Raw genomic sequence first — 21,123 nt, 5'->3', positions numbered from 1 at the left:
GACCAATTATCTGGATCCATTTCAATCTGGTTTCAAGCCATGTTTTGGCAAAGAAACTGCAACAGTCACCCTAACACAGGGGTGGGGAAATCCCTCCCTCATAGGACTCCATCCCCTTGGCCAAAAGTGGATAAGGGTGGCATGCCAGTGGTGTGTAGAGCCAAAACCACCACCACCCCTCTCGTATGCACAGAAGAGCATCAGAGGAGCCCTGAAGCTGGATCAGGCCAAGGGTCCATCCAGTCCAACACTCTGTTCACACAGTGGCCAACCAGATGCACCTGAGAAGCCCACAAGGAGGACATGTGAGCACCCTCCCAATCGTGTTCCCCAGCAACTGGTATGTAGAGGCATACGGCCTCTGACACTGGAGGTAGCATACCACCATCAGGACTGGTAGCCATTGATAGCCTCATCCTCCCTGCTGCCCCCCATCCTCCCCTTCTCTCTCCTTTTCCTCTTTCTGTTCCCCCTTCTTTCTCCTTTCTCCCCCACCCCCACACCTCTCTCCTTGCCCCCTTCCCAGCTGCCCTCCCTCCTCAGTCCTGCCCACCCCATGCACCAGCAAAGCTTGTGAAGATCCAATGGGAGCCTTCCCCCAGGCCGTATTGCTGGGCAGGGGGGAATCTGCATGGGATGAGGAGTCACAGCATGCAGGGAGAGTTAACCCTTCCCTCCCCAGCTGCAACCTCCCCTCCAGAGCAGCAGTTAGGCTTAATTTGAAGCTTCCCTTTGTGCTTTTTAAAAGAGCCCAATAGCCATGGGGGAGGGAGAGAGGCTTATCATATCCCTTATCATATCCCTTATGAATATGATACACTGGAGGCCTTCAAGACGAGGCTGGACAGCCATTTGTCAGGGATGCTCTGACTTGGGATTCCTGCACTGAGCAGGGGGTTGGACTCGATGGCCTTGTAGGCCCCTTCCAACCCTACTATTCTATGATTCTATGAATATACAGTGGAGGTGAGGAAAAGATTTAAGGGATTAGACCTGATAGACAGAGTGCCTGAGGAACTATGGATGGAGGTCCATAACACTGTTCAGGAGGCAGCAATGAAATCCATCCCAAAGAAAAAGAAATGCAAGAAAGCAAAGTGGCTGTCTGATGAGGCTTTACAAGTAGCTGAAGAAAGAAGGGAAGCGAAAAGCAAGGGAGAAAGGGGAAGATATATCCAACTGAATGCAGAGTTCCAGAGAATAGCAAGGAGACAAGAAGGCCTTCTTAAATGAACAATGCAAGGAAATCGAGGAAAACAACAGAATGGGAAAGACTAGAGATCTCTTCAAGAAAATTGGAGATTTCAAGGGAACGTTTTGTGCAAAGATGGGCATGATAAAGGACAAAGAAGGCAGGGACCTAACAGAAGCAGATGAGATTAAGAAGAGGTGGCAAGAATACACAGAAGAACTATACAGGAAAGATCTGAATGTCCCTGATAGCCATGATAGTGCGGTCACTGAACTTGAGCAGGACATCCTAGAGAGTGAAGTCAAGTGGGCCTTAGGAAGCATTAGTAACAACAAAGCTAGCGGAGATGACAGTATTCCAGCTGAGCTATTTAAAATCCTAAAAGATGATGCTGTTAAAGTGCTGCATTCAATATGCCAACAAATTTGGAACACTCAATAGTGGCTGCAAGACTGGAAAAGGTCAGTTTACATTCCAATTCCAAAGAAGGGCAACGCCAAAGAGTGTTCAAACTACCGCACAATTGCGCTCATTTCACATGCCAGCAAGGTGATGCTCAAAATCTTACAAGCTAGGCTTCAGCAGTATGCGAACCGAGAACTACCGGAAGTACAAGCTGGGTTTCAAAGAGGCAGAGGAACTAGAGATCAAATTGCCAACGTTCGCTGGATCATGGAGAAAGCAAGAGAATTCCAGAAAAACGTCTATTTCTGCTTCATTGACTATGCTAAAGCCTTTGATTGTGTGGATCACAACAAACTGTGGCAAATTCTGAAAGTGATGGGAGTACCAGACCACCTTACCTGTCTCCTGAGAAACCTGTACGAGGGTCAAGAGGCAACAGTAAGAACCAGACATGGAACAACCGAGTGGTTCAAAATTGGGAAAGGAGTACGACAAGCTGCATATTGTCACCCTGCTTATTTAACTTATATGCAGAGTACATCATGAGAAACGCCGGGTTGGATGAATCACAGGTCGGAATTCAGATTGCCGGGAGAATTATCAACAACCTCCGATATGCAGACGATACCACCCTAATGGCAGAAAGCGAAGAGGATCTAAAGAGCCTCTTGTTGAGGGTGAAAGAGGAGAGTGCAAAAGCTGGTTTGAAACTCAACATTAAAAAAACTAAGATCATGGCATCTGGCCCCATCACTTCCTGGCATATAGAAGGGGAAGAAATGGAAGCAGTGACAGATTTTATTTTCTTGGGCTCCAAGATCACCGCAGACGGTGACTGTAGCCATGAAATTAAAAGACGTTTGCTCCTTGGGAGGAAAGCTATGGCAAACCTAAACAGCATAGTAAGAAGCAGAGACATCACCTTGCCGACAAAGGTCCGCATAATCAAAGCTATGGTTTTCCCAGTAGTAATGTATGGCTGTGAGAGCTGGACTATAAGGAAGGCTGAGCGCCGAAGAATTGATGCTTTCGAACCGTGGTGCTGGAGAAGACTCTTACGAGTGCCCTGGACTGCAAGGAGGTCAGATCAGTCCATCCTAAAGGAAATCAACCCTGAGTGCTCATTGGAAGGACAGATCCTGAAGCTGAAGCTCCAATATTTTGGCCACCTAATGTGAAGAGAAAACTCTCTGGAAAAGACCCTGATGCTGGGAAAGACTGAAGGCAAAAGGAGAAGGGGACGGCAGAGGATGAGATGGCTAGATAGCATCACCACTGCAATGAATATGAACTTGAGCACACTCCTGGAGAGAGCGCAGGACAGGAAGGCCTGGCGTGCTATGGTCCATGGGGTCACGAAGAGTCGGACACGACTGAACGACTGAACAACAACAACAACAAATATTTTAAATTGTTTTATTGTGTGCTGTTTAGTTTTAATTTTTGTGAACTGCCCAGAGAGCTTCGGCTATTAGGTGGTATAGGAATGAAATAGATAGATAGATAGATAGATAGATAGATAGATAGATAGATAGATAGATAGATAGACAGACAGACAGACAGACAGACAGACAACTGTTTAAGAGGATTAGACAGATTCATAGAAGATAGGTCAATCAACACATTACTCTCTAGCAGTGGGTCTGCAGGTGGCTGTAATGGCTGATTCTGGATCCACACAGCCTCCCACAGTGAGGACAGAGGTTTCCAGGTGGAAGGCGGTCACGGCGGGGGTTTGCTTGACGTACCTTCCGCTGAGCTAATTTCTCCCTTTCACTCTGTACTCGTGCTTCTTCAAAGTCCATAGCACCTTTAATACAGGCTGACCTCCAGTTGGAACGCTCCTGAGTTAGAGCTTCCCAGTTCTCAATCCTTATGTTACATTTTTTTAGATTAGCTTTAAGAACATCTTTAAATCTTTTTTGCTATCCACCAATATTCTGTTTTCCATTCATAAGTTGGGAATAGAGTAACTGCTTTGGAAAACGATAATCAGGCATTCGAACAACATGGCAGATCCAGCAAAGTTGATGTTGGAGAATCATTGTTTCAATGCTGGTGGTCTTTGCTTCTTCCAGTACGCTCACATTAGTCCGTCTGTCTCCCAAGTAATTTGCAGAATTTTTCGGAGGCAGCGTTGGTGGAATTTTTCAAGAAGTTGGGAGTGGTGTTTATAGATGGTCCATGTTTCACAGGTGTACAGTAAGGTTGGTAGTACAATGGCTTTGTAAACAAGCATTTTGGTCTCCCTGCGAATGTCCCAATCCTCAAACACTCTACGCTTCATTCGGGAAAATGCTACAGTCGCAGAGCTCAGGCGATGCTGAATTTCAGCGTCAATGTCGGCTTTTGTGGAGAGATGGCTGCCAAGATAAAAAAAGGGATCAACATTTTCCAGCATCACACTGTTAAGCTGGATTGATGGCGCCACAGAGGGATTGGTTTGTGCTTGCTGGTAAAGCACTTTGGTTTTTTTGATGTTAAGCGAGAGGCCAAGCTTTTCATATGCTTCTGCAAAGATGTTTAGGATAGTTTGGAGATTTTCCTCTGAATGTGCGCAGATTATGTTATCATCAGCATACTGAAGTTCTATGACAGATAATGTAATTACCTTACTTTTTGCTTTCAGCCTACTGAGATTAAAAAGTTTTCCATCTGTTTGATATATGATTTCTACACCAGTGGGAAGTTTCCCTTCAACAAGGTATAGAATCATAGCGAGGAAGATAGCGAATAAGGTTGGAGCAATGACGTATCCCTGTTTAATGCCTGATCCCACTTTGAATGGATCACGTTGAGAGCCATTGTTATCCAAGACTGTTGCTGCCGCAAGATGTTCACAAATTTATTAGGGCATCCAGTTTTCAGAAGGATGGTCCAGAGAGCAGTATGATTTACAGTGTCAAAGTCCTTAGTCAGATCAATAAACGCCATGTACAGGGGTTGGTTTTGCTCCCTGCATTTTTCTTGGAGCTGTCGTGCAGTGAAGATCATATCCACTGTCCCCCTGGAGGGGCAGAAGCCATTTTGGGATTCAGGGAGGATGTCTTCTGAGATAGGCAGAAGGCGGTTTGCAAGGATCCTTGCCAGGATTTTGCCTGCTGTAACTAGAAGGGAGATGCCTCAGTAGTTTCCACAATCTGTTCTATCACCCTCTTTAAAGAGAGTGATAATTATGGCATCCCTGAAGTCTGCTGGGATCTCCTCCCTCATCCAGATTTTTTCGATGAGCTTGTGAAGCTGTTGTGTAGCTTCAGGCCCACCTTCTTTAAAGACTTCAACAGGGATCCCATCGGGTCCACTAGCTTTATTATTTTTCATTTGGTTAATGGCTTTACTGACTTCCTCCAAACTAGGGGATACTGCAAGCTCATCTCTGGTTTGTTTTTGTGGGATTTGTGAGAAAACTTCATCAGCCACAATAGAGTTACGGTTAAGGAGGTTGTGGCAATGCTCTTTCCAACGCAGTGCAATAGACTCTTTGTGCTTTAGAAGTTCGGCACCATCTATTGAGCGTAAGGGGTTTGTACCATGGAAAGGAATCATATGACTGATTAATAGATGATGAAGCTTCTGATGTGTCCAACAACCATTCTTTGCATGACTCAAAGGGGGAAGCCAGATCCTGAGCTTATCATTAACGTATCATGTCCTGCCAAATGTTGCTATTAATTGGAGGAAAGCAAACCTTCCTAAGCTTAGTCACAGCCTTTAAGAATATAGGAATATGGCTGACGGTGGAGGTGGCAAAATTAATTCTATTAAGAGTCAAAGGAGGTGTTGGTTGAATTTCACAGAGAACTGAGCATTAAGAGAGTGAAAGTTCAGCTACATTCAGCTCCACTGTATTTTCTTCACCATGAAGTGTAACCTCTAAATAATATTTGTAATGGATTTTACAACTTCCTAATGAATTTAAAGTAGGAATTTTCCCCGTACAAGGATATTAAAACTCTGCACATCCACTGCCACCACATGCTCAGCATCATGCCAGTTTGGATGTACACCATGCGAAAAAAGGGGAGGGGAAGCCTGGGAGATTCCTTGAGGGAATAAGTCACACTGCAGCCTGAGAAAAGTCTCCATCCTGCTTGGAAACAGCATTTTCCCCTGGCTTGGCTGACACAAAGGTATGTTTGGGGGAAGGAAGGTGATCTGGATCTTCTGAGGGGGCTCAGGTTTGCTGGGAGCCATTTAGTTCAATCCAAACCCTACCAGAGCATTCCCAACAGATGCCCCTGAAACCTCCACAAAGAGAAGAAATATCTGAATACTTATTTCACAAAGACAGCTGAACTGGCCCATTCGGAGGGGCCTGAAATCAGGATTAATTCCTAATCCCTCTGCTCAGCCCCTGCTCAGCCTCTGGGCAGCCCAGCCCCCCCCCCCCCCCGCATTGTTCTCCTTTGTGTGGACAGCCAGAGTTCCCTGAAGCAGCCACTTTTTAAAGGGCCAAGCTGAAAGAGTGCCCTGCCTGGGCACAGATCAAGTCTGCAAGGGCGATTTGCCTCTGGTGCTCTCAGGAGGGCTACTATCATTCACAAAACATGGACCAGGCCAGAGAAGGCCTCCACCAGCAAGGGCTCCACGGGACCCTCTCTTTCCACCATGGTGTTCATGAGAAATTTATATTCAGAAAAAGTAACACTGAAAACTACAGGAAAGGAGGTGTTGGGCAGTGAGGATGCTGTCAGCACTAGCGTTTGATGTTCTCCTGGAGAGGGTTGGCTCCATTTACGGATGCACAATAATGCGTCCTTAGTTCAGGCTCCTGAGTGAAAAAGAGGTTCAACCATTATAAAACGGTAATTAGTGGGTTGGTCATTCTAACCTTAATAAAACTGGAACTGTTCCACCAATCTTACTGACATTTACATGTCGCAGAAAGAAGTGTTGGCTTTACATACCCTGAAAATTTCAGAGAGGTTGGTGAAAGACTGAGGGGGAAAGAGCAGTTTATATATTTATTATTATTTATTATTGCATTTATATCCCGCCTTTTTTCCTCTTGCAAGGAACCCAAGGCGGCTCACATTATTCTCCTCCTCTCCATTATATCCTCACAACAACAACCCTGTGAGGTAGGTTGGGCTGAGAGTGTGTGACTGGCCCAAAGTCACCCAGTGAGCTTCCATGGCTGAGTGGGGACTAGAACCTGGATCTCCCAGCTCCCAGTCCAACATTCTTGCCAAAATGAACACTGAAAAGCTGACTGGCGACTTTATTTGCACACCATTTCTGAAGAAATTATAGGCTATTCATTTTAAACATTGATGGTGTCCTATTCCTCTTCTATTGTAGTTGGTGGAATGGAATGCTATTTCTGTATTTAAAATTCCATTTAATTTTTTAAAAATGCGGTTTAAACATGTAACAAGAGTCTATGGGACTCTCATAACGATGTGCAGCCAAAGATGGGTCTCTCTGCTGCGCGGCACCTCACAGCTGATCAGAATGCGGGGGGCGGGGGCATAGGAGAGAAACTGCTGTGTTGGAAGACAAATTAAATGACCACTGCCCACCTCCCCCACCTGGGTCCCTGGTCAGGTAGGCTTGGGCTGGAGGATTTTCACCACTGCTGCCTCCTTAGAGGGGCTGCCTCGAAGAGGGGGGAAGGAAGATGCTTTTGTGCAAGGCCTCCTACCTTCCCCATCACCATAATGCCTGGGAAGGGGCAAATAACCAGGGAAGGTAGAAGGCCTTGCGCAACGCCTCCTGCCTTCTCCAGACCATCCCCTCTCAAGCACAAGGCCTGCTACCTTTCCCGATCACCCGAAGGAGATTGGGCTGTCTTGGGGGCGGGGAGGTGGAAACCTAGGAGGCCTTGTGCAACATCATCACTGATCTTGCGGCATGTAAGTTAAGGCATCAGCCTTAAGTTCCAATTTCCAGGCTCTGGGGAATTTGGACCAGCATGAGATAGCCTTTACTGGTCTTTTAAACTGACAGGTTTTTTGATCGTTGAATTAAAGGTATACACTCGAAGTTGAATTTCCTCCTGAAATCACATATGAAATCAGACAACCAGCAGATGGTTGGGTTAGTACATCCAGGGGGGATGCTGCATCCTATGAATGGAGTATTAAGACAAATGAGTTTCTCTCACCAAGCCTGCTAGGGCTATCAACTGCCTCATGCTGGTTCCCCTTTGGTCACCAGCACAGATCTAAGCTGTCCCACAGGAGAGATCCCATAGAGTAGAAGGTCAGCGACAGCTGTTTACTGAACTGGATAAGTTAAAACATGGTTCTTCTGCTGCTCTTAGCTGAAGGGCCAAATCTTGTTGTTCAGTCGTTCAGTCGTGTCCGACTCTTCGTGACCCCATGGACCATAGCATGCCAGGCCTTCCTGTCCTGCGCTCTCTCCCGGAGCGTGCTCAAGTTCATATTCATTGCATCCGTGATGCTATCTAGCCATCTCATCCTCTGCCGTCCCCTTCTCCTTTTGCCTTCAGTCTTTCCCAGCATCAGGGTCTTTTCCAGGGAGTTTTCTCTTCACATTAGGTGGCCAAAATATTGGAGCTTCAGCTTCAGGATCTGTCCTTCCAATGAGCACTCAGGGTTGATTTCCTTTAGGATGGACTGATTTGACCTCCTTGCAGTCCAGGGCACTCGTAAGAGACTTCTCCAGCACCACAGTTCGAAAGCATCAATTCTTCGGCGCTCAGCCTTCCTTATAGTCCAGCTCTCACAGCCATACATTACTACTGGGAAAACCATAGCTTTGATTAGACGGACCTTTGTCAGCAAGGTGATGTCTCTGCTTCTTACTATGCTGTCTAGGTTGGCCATAGCTTTCCTCCCAAGGAGCAAGCGTCTTTTAATTTCATGGCTACAGTCACTGTCTGCGGTGATCTTGGAGCCCAAGAAAGTAAAATCTGTCACTGCTTCCATTTCTTCCCCTTCTATATGCCAGGAAGTGATGGGGCCAGATGCCATGATCTTAGTTTTTTTAATGTTGAGTTTCAAACCAGCTTTTGCACTCTCCTCTTTCACCCTCAACAAGAGGCTCTTTAGATCCTCTTCGCTTTCTGCCATTAGGGTGGTATCGTCTGCATATCGGAGGTTGTTGATAATTCTCCCAGCAATCTTAATTCCGACCTCTGATTCATCCAACCCAGCATTTCTCATGATGTACTCTGCATATAAGTTAAATAAGCAGGGTGACAATATGCAGCCTTGTCGTACTCCTTTCCCAATTTTGAACCAATCGGTTGTTCCATGTCTGGTTCTTACTGTTGCTTCTTGACCCTCGTACAGGTTTCTCAGGAGACAGGTAAGGTGGTCTGGTACTCCCATCACTTTCAGAATTTGCCACAGTTTGTTGTGATCCACACAATCAAAGGCTTTAGCGTATTTTATTTATTTATTATTTATTTATTACATTTATATCCCACCTTTTTTCCTCCAAGGAACTCAAGGTGGTGTACATAATCCTCCTCCTCCTCCATTTTATCCTCACAACAACAACCCTGTGAGGTAGGTTGGGCTGAGAGTATGTGACTGGCCCAAAGTCACCCAGTGAGCTTCCATGGCCGAGTGGGGACTAGAACCCGGATCTCCCGACTCCCAGTCCAGCACTCTAGCCACTACACCATGCTGGCTCTCAACGTAGTCTCTTAGCGTAGTCAATGAAGCAGAAATAGACGTTTTTCTGGAATTCTCTTGCTTTCTCCATGATGCAGCGAATGTTGGCAATTTGATCTCTAGTTCCTCTGCCTCTTCTAAATCCAGCTTGTACTTCCGGTAGTTCTCGGTTCACATACTGCTGAAGCCTAGCTTGTAGGATTTTGAGCATCACCTTGCTGGCATGTGAAATGAGCGCAATGGTGCGGTAGTTTGAACACTCTTTGGCGTTGCCCTTCTTTGGAATTGGAATGTAAACTGACCTTTTCCAGTCTTGTGGCCACTGTTGAGTGTTCCAGATTTGTTGGCATATTGAATGCAGCACTTTAACAGCATCATCTTTTAGGATTTTAAATAGCTCAGCTGGAATACTGTCATCTCCGCTAGCTTTGTTGTTACTAATGCTTCCTAAGGCCCACTTGACTTCACTCTCGAGGATGTCCGGCTCAAGTTCAGTGACTGCACTATCATGGCTATCAGGGACATTCAGATCTTTCCTGTATAGTTCTTCTGTGTATTCTTGCCACCTCTTCTTAATCTCATCTGCTTCTGTTAGGTCCCTGCCTTCTTTGTCCTTTATCATGCCCGTCTTTGCACAAAACGTTCCCTTGAGATCTCCAATTTTCTTGAAGAGATCTCTAGTCTTTCCCATTCTGTTGTTTTCCTCGTTTTCTTTGCATTGTTCATTTAAGAAGGCCTTCTTGTCTCTCCTTGCTATTCTCTGGAACTCTGCATTCAGTTGGGTATATCTTCCCCTTTCTCCCTTGCTTTTCGCTTCCCTTCTTTTGTGAGCTACTTGTAAAGCCTCATCAGACAGCCACTTTGCTTTCTTGCATTTCTTTTTCTTTGGGATGGATTTCGTTGCTGCCTCCTGAACAATGTTACGGACCTCCGTCCATAGTTCCTCAGGCACTCTGTCTATCAGGTCTAATCCCTGAAATCTATTCCTCACCTCCACTGTATATTCATCAGGGATATGATTTAGGTCATACCTGAACGGTTTAGTGGTTTTCCCGACGTTCTTCAATTTAAGCCGAAATTTTGCAAGAAGCAGCTCATGATCTGAACCACAGTCAGCTCCAGGTCTTGTTTTTACTGACTGATGGAGCTTCTCCATCTTTGGCTGCAAAGGACATAATCAATCTGATTTCGATATTGACCATCTGGTGACGTCCATGTGTAGAGTCGCCTCTTGTGCTGTTGGAAAAGAGTGTTTGCTATGATCAGCGTGTTCTCTTGGCAAAACTCTATTAGCTTTTGTCCTGCTTCATTTTGTACACCAAGGCCATGCCTGCCTGTTATCCCGGTGATTTCTTGACTTCCTACTTTAGCATTCCAATCCCCTATGATGAAGAGGACATCTTTTTTTGGTGTTAGTTCTAGAAGGTGTTGTAGGTCTTCATAGAACCGATCAACCTCAGCTTCTTCGGCCTCAGTGGTTGGGGCATAGACTTGAATTACTGTGACGTTGAATGGTTTGCCTTGGATTCATACTGAGATCATTCTATCATTTTTAAGATTGTACCCCAGTACTGCTTTTCCCACCCTTTTGTTGGCTATGAGTGCTACTCCATTTCTTCTAAGGGATTCTTGCCCACAATAGTAGATATGATGGTCACCTGAATTAAATTCGCCCATGCCTGTCCATTTTAGTTCGCTGATTCCCAAGATGTCAATGTTCAATCTTGCCATCTCATGTTTGACCACCTCCAGCTTACCTTGATTCATTGATCTGACATTCCAAGTTCCTAAACAATATTGTTCTTTACAGCATCGGATTTTCTTTTCACCACCAGACACATCCACAGCTGAGTGTCCCTTCGGGTTTGGCCCAGCCACTTCACTCTTTCTGGTGCTACTTGGAAATACCCTCTGCTCTTCCCCAGTAGCATATTGGACACCTTCCGACCTGAGGGGCTCATCTTGCGGCGTCATCTCTTTTAGCCTTGTGATACGTTCCATGGGGTTTTCTTGGCAAGAATACTGGAGTGGGTTGCCATTTCCTTCTCCAGTGGACCACATTTTGTCAGAACTCTCTGCCATGACCTGTCCGTCTTGGGTGGCCCTGCACGGCATAGCTTATGGCTTCACTGAGTTACGCAAGCCCCTTCGCCACAACAAGGCAGTGATCCATGAAGGGGGGCCAAATCTTAATTTTGTATATATATTTATTATGGGCACTTATAGCTCGCTCTTCAACAAGCTCTCAGGATGGCTTACATGATCAAATTACAAAAACAATTAAAATACATAGAAAAACACATGTAATGTAAAAACATATAAAAATAGCATCAAATCACTTAGTGGAGATAAATGTCAGCTTAGAAGTTGAGATAAGTTAAAAATATATGGCTGATTCCAGAAGGTGGTGCTGGGGGGTGATTGCTCTGTGCCATGGCAACTATGCCACGGGGGTCTGCAGGGCTCTATTTTAACCTCCATGCTGTTTAACATCTACATGAAACCGCTGGGGGAGGTTATCCGGAGGTGTGGGCTGAGGTGCCATCAATATGCGGGTGACACCCAGCTCTACCGCTCTTTCTCATCAATCCCAGGTGAGGCAGTGGCTGTTCTGAATCAGGGCCTGGGCACGGTAATGGACTGGATGAGGGCCAATAAACTGAAACTCAATCCAGACAAGATGGAGGTACTGTTAGTGGGTGGTTCGTCTGCCCGGCTAGGTGATATTCAACCTGTTCTGGAGGGGGTTGCACTCCCCCAAAGGACCACGTTCGTAGTTTGGGGGTGCTCTTGGATCCAGAACTGTCACTTGAGGCACAGGTGAACTCAGTGGCACGGAGCACTTTTTATCAGCTTAGGCTGGTATGCCAACTGAGTCCTTATCTGGATGGAGATAGCCTAGCTACAGTTATCCATGCTCTGATAACTTCTCGTCTGGATTACTGCATTATACATGGGGCTGCCTTTGAAAACGGTCCGGAAACTTCAGCTGGTCCAAAATAGGGCAGCAAGATTGTTAACAGGGACTGGCCAGCGAGCTTATATTACACCGGTACTTTTCCAGCTGCACTGGCTGCCAGTCCATTTCCGGGCCCGATTCAAAGTGCTGGTATTAACATTCAAAGCCCTTAACGGCTTGGGGCCAGGTTATCTGAAGGATCGCCTCCTTCCATATGTGCCTGCCCGGACCTTAAGATCATCGTCAGCGGCCCTTCTCCATGAGCCCCTGCCAAAGGAAGTGAGGCGGGTGGCTACTAGGAGGAGGGCTTTTTCTGCTGTGGCACCCCGGCTCTGGAATGAGCTCCCTAGTGAGGTTCGCCTGGCACCTACATTGTATTCCTTTCGGCACCAGGTGAAGACCTTTTTATTTTCCCAGGCATTTTAGCATTCTAAACTTTTAGCTTTGCTGTTTTAAATCTGTATTTTAAACTCCTGCACTGCTGCTAGGTTTTATTGTGGTTGTATTGTTATATTGTGGTTTTAATGTTCTATATATTTTAAATTGTTTTATTGTGTGCTGTTTAGTTTTAATTTTTGTGAACCGCCCGGAGAGCTTTGGCTATTGGTGGTATAGAAATGAAATTAATTAATTAATTAAATAAATAAATAAATAAATAGTGTGAGAAAATAAAAAGCACTTGGCCTGATTTAGGGATGTATGGATTGTGTAAAATCTGTTCTGTCTGTGTTTCACAGGCTGTCAGGCACCTTTTGTTCTGTCGTCCATGCATTGACGGACTGGAATTTTTTTTTGTTTCCAAATTTGTGTAAATTTGCATGTGCAAAAATATACAAATCTCCCCAAAATGCACATTTTCACACTTTAGCCTATGGGGGAAATACACATTTTCACCTGCGTTTTTTGTGTATTTTTCTTTGACAAAATTTGCACAAAATTCCTGAAGGTTAGAAAAATAGTCTGCAAGTCTGCAGAATCCGCCCAACAGCGGAAAAGCTGGTCCACTGAGGAATCCGCAGTTCCATTCATTAACATCTGAACTCATTTGGTTCCACTGCGAATTTCTCCAACATCCCTAGCCTGATGCTGAAATGACATCAAGGTATGCACCAGGCGAGCCTCTCTGGGGAACGCATTCCAAAGTTAGGGCGCCCCCACGGAGAAGGCACTTTCCCCAGTAGTCACTGGCCACACCTCATCTGTCAGGGGTATCCAGAGAAGGGCCTCGTATGAAGACCAGAGGGTCCAGGTAGAAGTGTTATGATTTCCCCCAATTTCATAGTGCAAAGAAAGGGGGGTTGTTGAGAGAGGTGGGGACGGCTGACCTGGAGGGAGATTTTTCCTGCTCTCTCAGAATCTGTGTACTGGGGGGGGTGGGGGGAACCACCCATATTGGGGCTCTAGCATAGGTAGTCCTGAGAATGGTAGGAATGCTCCCCTCCTTTCCTCCATGGGGTGCAATTTCACTCATCCTGACTCAGCAAGCAACCTTGGGGTGCCACTCCTCAGGGAGAGCTGCTGCTGCAGCCAGCCAGCCCCAGCTGCTGATGAGCGTCGCAGTAGCAAATGCCACATTCACAGGTCACCCCTTCAGGTGTACACCTGAAACGTGCAAAGTATGATCAAACCTTAGAGGAGTCAGGCACGGACCTCCATGATGCTCTCCACCCAGGAAGATTGCTCTTTGAAATGCCAATGCTTTATCCCTCCAGAAAATTCAAAAGCAGAACAGACCTACTTGAATGGGCTTGTGTGTGTGGAGTGGAGACATGTCAAGGAGCAAATGTCTTCCTCACATTTACAAGTCCAGATTCCTGGTTCTGCACTCACCACAAAGGGCAGCAGGCACTCCTGCTGGTTCTGGGCCACGTAGAGGCTGAACAGGGGGATGCGGGGCGGACCCGCCAAGCTGCAGGCCAGAGAGAAGACATTTTCCAGGGCTTCACAGAGCTGGTGGCAGGTGTGGGCCCAATGAGGGGGGCGGATGTCTACCACGAGGATCCGCGGGGGCTGCTGAGAGTGAGCAGAGGTGGCAGGGTCTTTGCCAGCAGCAGCAGCAGCACCATCTCCCTGTCTTCCAGAGTTCATGGTGTTCCAAGTGAAACTGAGGCTGCCTGGGGAGAAGCAAAAACCTGGAATGAACATGACTGTTTCCCCATCATTGCCCCACTGTGATTGTGTTGTTTGGTTGGGAGTGACTGTTGGATGAGTGGAGTGTATGTGTAGAATTGTTGAGTGTACGTTTGAATGGGGGGTGGATGCTGAGAATGAGTGGGCAGTTATGGTGTGGTAAAGATGAGCTTGGGAAGCTCTGATACAGGGACTCAAGGAGAGGGTACCACTATTTCAGAGACTTAGGGCAGAAGGAGATATGGCAGGAGGAGGGGGCTGGGACATCAAAGCAGAATGGGCCACAGATGTCTACACACTGCTCCCCTTCTACCCCCTTCCTCTAGCTCTCATGTGCCTGGTAGCTCATCCACTGAGCCCTCCTGTCTTGCAGTGATGCTATTTAATGCCAGGTTGGTCCACAATAAAGGGGCCGCAGTGGCTTAGTGGTCAAGACGCTGAATTGCAGACCAGAAGGTCAGCAGGACAGCAGTTCGAGACCCGAGTGCTGCGTGATGGAGTGAGCTCCCGTCTTCAGTCCCAGCTTCTGCCAAACTAGCAGTTCGAAAGCAAAAAATTGCAAGTAGATAAATAGGTACCGCCTCAGTGGAAAAGGTAACAGCATTCCGTGCACCTCGGTGTTCAGTCATGCCAGCCACATGACCACGGAAGCGTCTTTGGACAGCGCTGGCTCTTCGGCTTAGAAATGGAGATGAGCACCACACCCTAGAGTCGGACACGACTGGTTGGGGACACCTTTACCTTTTTTACCTTTTTGGTCCACAATAAGACTGCATTCATTCATGATTCATTCCTGCCCTTCAGGAAATGCATCCTTCCAGCCAGAAAGCTGAGAAAATGCCGACATTGTTCCGAAAGGCAGACTCCACACTGGCCAAATTGGATCACGGGAGATCATGAGATCTCCTCCAGCTCAGCAGCAGGTAGGCTGAGCTGCTCTGGAGCCCGAGAGGTCCTCCCTCCCTCCAAGGCCATCTATCCCCAGAGGTGGCGGTGGAGGAGGGCTGCTTGATGGCCAAGCGGCAGAGGTCAGTGCTGTGGCAGCTGAAGGCACTGTTGGCTCTGTCTGCTAGAGAGCCCCAGAAGGACTCCTCACAGAAGGAGGACAGTGGCAAAGTTTCCCTTCAGAAAGAGAGTGAATTGTCAGACCCAAAGCAGCACAGGAAGGGGCTGGGACTCAGAATAGACTGGGATATCCACGCACCACCTGCCCCAGGTACAGAACACTGGTGGCAGGTCACGTGGCTGGTGTTTCCACCTGTGCTGACCAGACACTCAAACCTAATGAGCAGTGACATCAGGAGGGGCAGACCTCTGACCCCAGTCCATCAGTTGATGGCGTGTGTGTGGGTGATGTCAGAGGACAGAGTTCCCAGGTTGGGGCTGGGTGCAGAGGCCCTCTCCACAGCCTCACCTCCTGGCCTAGTGCATGTGCACTAATGCTGTGCTAGAACCACAGAACGTTTGCCACCACAAGGGGGTGGCAAAGACAAGGCAAAGAATAAGTGAATCAGATCCAGGAGAAACATTCTTTAGACAAATTGCAGGAGTTAGATAGTGATATGGTATATGAAGCACTTTGAACATTTACTTATTTATTTAAAATATTGCTAGGCCACCTGAAATATATTGCTATTTATTCTCATTGTGGTGGTGTTAATGATCCAGAAAGAAACGCATTTATGAACATGGTGAAAAACAGAAGGACCTTAGAAACAAAGGCTGCAGCATTCTGGACTAGCCAAAGGAGCAACTCAGGATCAGATCTCAAAAAACAGAGGGGCCCGGGCTGATGAGGGAAGACCCAGGACTGCAAGGTGGCCAAACTGTCCAGGAGACCATGCAGCCTCTGCTACAGAATTAGTAGAAGCCCAGTGATAAATAGAGATGTTATTATATTAAGTGGTATCTAAGTCTTATAAAGGAACAATAAATTACAATGGTGCAAAAGAGGCAAACAAGGTGCCAACGTTCAGTCCTGAGCAGCATCTCCACGTAGGGCTGGAAAAGACCCGTCTGAAACCCTGGAGAGCTCTCACACTGAGTTGACAATGCCGAGCTTGGTGGACCAACAGGCTGACTCAGTGTAAGGCAGCTGCCATTGATCCCTATGAACATAAGACCCCAAATACAACAGCATTACATGAGTTGCAACTCTCAAAATACTAGAACCCGGGGTCATCCCATGAAGCTGATTGGCGGGAGATTCAGGAGAGATGAAAGGAAGGACTTTTTCACACAGCACACAATTAAACTATGGAATTCGCTACCACAGGAAGTAGTGATGGCCACCAATTTGGTTGACTCTAAAAGGGGGTTAGATAAATTCCTGGAGGAATTCCTGGAGGCTATAAATGGCTACTAGTCCTGATGGCTATGTGCTACCTCCAGTACCACAGGCAGTATGCCTATGTACACCAGTTGCTGGGGACATGGGCGGGAGGGTACTCTTGCAATTGTGTCCTGCTGGTGGGTTTCCTGGTCAACAACTGGCTGGCCACAGTGTGAACAGAATGCTGGACTAGATGGACCCTTGGTCTGATCCAGCAGGGCTATTCTTATGGTCTTACGTACGTTCTTCTGCAGTTGTAAACGCAACTACTTTGCAACATCAAACGCAGTACGGAAAGGTTCTGCAAGCACCATGTAAGCAGGAGATGCCCATGAATGGTCAGAAAATGGAAGATGTTGCCAGGAAAGTATGGGATTGCCTCCCCTGTTGGAGCTTGCTTGAGCTTGCATGAGGGGCACTCTGCTTGTGGCTGTTTGTTTATACAGTGCCGTCAGTGTGCATGGCTCTTTGCAGCATACAAGAGAACAGGTCCCTGCCCTGCGGAACTCACAATCTAAAATTCTACACTTGCAAGACAACAAAAGGAGGGGAGAAGGGAAGCAAAGGTAAACCGGAAAGGAACTTGCAATTATTCCACTTATCCACGCCAGGGCTTAGTTTCAGGCTCAGTTACAGCAGTGCTTGGGAACTTGGCACAGTTGGGCCAAGATGATGGCAAACAATAGGAAATAGCCATTGCCAATATGCCCCGGGGTGAGCTTCCTTGGGCCACTTGGCCGGCAACTGCTGGAGGCCAAACCCTGGACTAAATGGAGCAATCCAACCTGCACATTCCCAACGATGACTGAAATCTAGGGAGCCTTGCTATTGTAGAGGGTAGAATGGGGTGTCCCTTTGGTTTCTCCAGTTGTGTGGGAGAAAGGGAGGGCTTCTAAGAGCTCATGGACTCTGAATTTGCCTGCTGGTGGGCCATTTCACAGATCCAAGTTCTGGAGTTAGTTCAAGAGAAAGCTGATATAAAAGTGGCTTGATCATACCACACTACAAGCGAGAAGGATCTTGGAATTGTTGTCGATCACAAGCTGAATATGAGCCAACAATGTGATGTGGCTGCAAAAAAGGCAAATGCTCTTTTGGGCTGCATTCATAGAAGCATCGCTTCCAAATCCCGGGAAGTACTAGTTCCCCTCTACTCAGCACTGGTTAGGCCTCATCTGGAGTACTGTGTCCAGTTCTGGGCACCACACTTTAAGAATGATGCAGACAAACTGGAGAGGGTTCAGAGGAGGGCAATGAAGATGATCAGGGGACTGGAAACAAAGCCCTATGAAGAGAGACTGAAAGAACTGGGCATGTTTAGCCTTGAGAAGAGAAGACTGAGGGGAGATAGGATAGCGCTCTTCGAGGACTTCAAAGGTATTCACAGAGAAGAAGGCCAGGATCTCTTCTTGATCATCCCAGAGTGCAGGACACGGAATCATGGGCTCAAGTTACAGGAAGCCAGATTCCGGCTGAACATCAGGAAAAACTTCCTGACTGTAAGAGCAATACGACAATGGAACCAATGACCTGGGGAGGTGGTGGGCTCTCCCACACTGGAGGCCTTCAAGACGAGGCTGGACAGCCATCTGTCAGGGATGCTCTGACTTGGATTCCTGCATTGAGCAGGGGGTTGGACTTGATGGCCTTGTAGGCCCCTTCCAACCCTACTATTCTATGATTCTATGATAGTCTGGACATGCCTTCAAAAGCTAGTAGGTGCCACTCTTTTATCTCAAAATCAAAGGAGGAGCTAAATCAGGGGCTTTGAGCGATAGTTCAACAGCTTCCGGCTGTAAATGTGTGCATTTTTACGGTGGGTGATTGGTGCTGGATGGATCAGCTGGCCCAGAAGTTTAGGGATATGCTCCCTGGGGAAATGGCTGGTGCCATCCATTGGGCCTTTGTCAGCAGGAGTCGGGCCAGGGGCCCACAGACACAACTGCAGCAAACTGTGTAATCCCATCCTATCCATGTTTGCTCAGAAGTCAGTCCCACCAAACACAAGAAGACGTCTTACTCCGAGGAAGTGGGCATGGGGCTGCAGCTTTTGTGAGCGTTCCAGGCATCAGGAGCTGGAGCTGGGAGAGGAGAAAGGGATGCCTGCTCCTGCCCCCATCAGCCTGCCTGTTTGGGGGCTCCCCACTAGTTGTCCTAAGGCAAGTGGCAACTGGAGAGAGCGTCCTTGATGATGGTGCCCTGCTTGGAGAATTCCCTCCCCAGGGAGGCTTACCTGGTGGCATGTCAAATGAGCTTCCTTCTCCCAAGTGTTTAAAATGCAAATTCTTTTTAGCTGCTCCTGTGGTTTGCATTGTACTTTTGGATTTTTATTTTTATTCATTTTTTATGCAAACTGCCCAAGAGCTTAGCTGAAAGGCAGCATACAAATTTCTGAAATATTTGTTTGTTAATAATCCAAGGCTCCAGCTGCAGGGGGAACCTAACCAGTCATTGGAGGGGGACACTGTTCAGGGGAAAGGTGGGCAACCATGAGGTTATTCTCAGATACAAGCAGCTCCAGGTTTGCCACACACTGGACTGGCCTGAGGCAACTCTCTCTCCAAGCTGCTTTCCCATGTATATAAATGACAGAGCCCCAAATCTTGCCTACCTGTTACACAAAAGAAAAGTCAGTCACCAGAATGCACACCTAGGAAACAAGAGAAAAGAGGCTGAGATTGTGACAGTTGACACACACACTGAGCTTGAACAAGTCAAGACAGGGCAGAGTGAAAGCCCAGGAAAGGGCACAGCCTGGTCTGGAGGTGGCACCCCTTCTATCTGCCCATTGCCTGCCTGCCCACCTGCCCATCCCGACCATCAGCAGGGCCACCCTGTGAGCTGCCCACCTCTGCCCCCCAGAGGCACAGCAGGGACTTCTCTGCAGGAATTAAAGGGTTTTGCCCAGCATGGGGCCTGGTCAGATTTGCAGAGAACAGCCACAGGCCTGACGGGTGACTTGCCATGAAGTCTGGCTTACTTGTCTCCCTGCTCCCTGCCCCTGATGCCAGCAGCCCTAAAGCTCCCTCCCTCTGTCCCCTTGGAAGTAGGAGGGTACAGGTGACATGGCCCGTGCAATGACGGGCCATGTCATTCAAGATGAGGCTGGTCAGCCATCTGTCAGGGATGCTCTGACTTGGATTCCTGCATTGAGCAGGAGGTTGGACTCGATGGCCTTGTAGGCCCCTTCCAACCCTACTATTCTATACTATTCTATGATTACTATTCACTATTCTATACTGTTTCCCGCCTCCCAGCTGAGCAGAGCAGAGCAGAGCAAGCTGCTCCAGCTGGTCCAGGGACTACAGAAGCAGGCAAGCTCCCAGAGAGCGAGCGAACAGAGCGAGCGAACAGGGGGAGCAAACAGGAGTTGGCCAGGGGAGTTGCAGTGGTTGAAGAGACAAAGGAGACAAAGGAGACAGAGGCTAAGAGGTAAGTGGGTTGCAGGAAGCCCAGGGCGCTGCCCTTTATCCTTCTGACTGGCTGTGAGCTCACCAGGAGCTTCTGAGAGCTCCAACTGAATTGGAGGGGTGTGGCCTGAGTACTCCCAGCAGCTGACTGGGCGGGAAGCTTCAGTCTGTTTCCCGCCTCCCAGCTGAGCAGAGCAGAGCAGAGCAAGCTGCTCCAGCTGGTCCAGGGACTACAGAAGCAGGCAAGCTCCCAGAGAGCGAGCGAACGGGGGGAGCAAACAGGAGTTGGCCAGGGGAGTTCGGCAGGGGAGGTCAAGGGGGAGGCCCCTAACATTTTTTTTTAACTAACTTTTTCCCATTTATTTGTCTTGTAACACACACTTCCACACCAGTGGGACTCTGCTTTTAACCTCTACTGAGTAGAGGAGCAGGCACAGGCTAGTCTAGAACAATCACAAAGCTAGACACAAAAAGGGAAACGGGGCTATGGAAGGACAAGACTCCCCAGTGGTGGTGACCTGCAAGGTGTGTGCCATGTTTGTTTTCTTGCCTGAGAACAACATGGCCTACACCTGCAACAAGTGCAAGTTGATCACGCTGCTGGAGGAAAAAGTAAGTGGACTGGAGCGGCGACTGTCAACCCTCCGGGGAATAAGAGAACACGAAGAGTTCTTGGACAGAATGGGGGAACTACAGCAGCAAAGGGCAGACCAGAAGCTTGAAGAGCAACAGCAAGATGAGGCAGAAGTGGGAAATGCTGAGGAGAAGAAAAATGGAGTAGAGGATACTCCTTGGAAAACGGTGACAGTTAGGAGAAGAAGAACTAGACGCCACTCTGCACCAGTGGAAGCGGTGGAGCTGTGGAACCGATTCCAGGTACTTGCAGATGAGACTGGAGGACAGCCTGCAGAGGAAGAATCACAGGGGAACCTGCATGAGAGTGAGCAAGAGGCTGAAGGTCAGTCAAACAGAGGCGATGAAACCCAGGCCTACAAGAAGAAGAAGAGAAGAGTGGTAGTAGTGGGAGACTCCTTGCTGCGTGGGATCGAGACCCAAGTATGTCGTGAAGACCCGTGGACTCGCCAGGTATGTTGTCTCCCAGGAGGACA

The 21,123-nt window shown here is 47.7% G+C and overlaps 1 protein-coding gene across 1 annotated transcript in view; it reads right to left on the bottom strand.

Annotated features, from left to right (window-relative positions):
• The window catches only part of M1AP (meiosis 1 associated protein), a 41,491-nt gene extending 27,261 nt beyond the window's left edge, over positions 1–14,230 (bottom strand). Inside the window, exon 1 of the mRNA XM_084860161.1 lies at positions 13,973–14,230. Within this exon, the coding sequence (XP_084716287.1) occupies positions 13,973–14,230 (258 nt within the window). The remainder of the gene's footprint in view (positions 1–13,972) is intronic.
• Positions 14,231–21,123: the final 6,893 nt, after the last annotated feature.

The sequence above is a fragment of the Heloderma suspectum genome, chromosome 5 (genome assembly GCF_057233095.1).
Source record: "Heloderma suspectum isolate Gila_16-S chromosome 5, 16-S_ref, whole genome shotgun sequence".
In the NCBI taxonomy this organism is placed as follows: Eukaryota; Metazoa; Chordata; class Lepidosauria; order Squamata; family Helodermatidae; genus Heloderma; species Heloderma suspectum.
The sequence above is the reverse complement of the archived record's forward strand: the minus strand, read 5'-3'. Positions and strand labels throughout refer to the sequence as shown.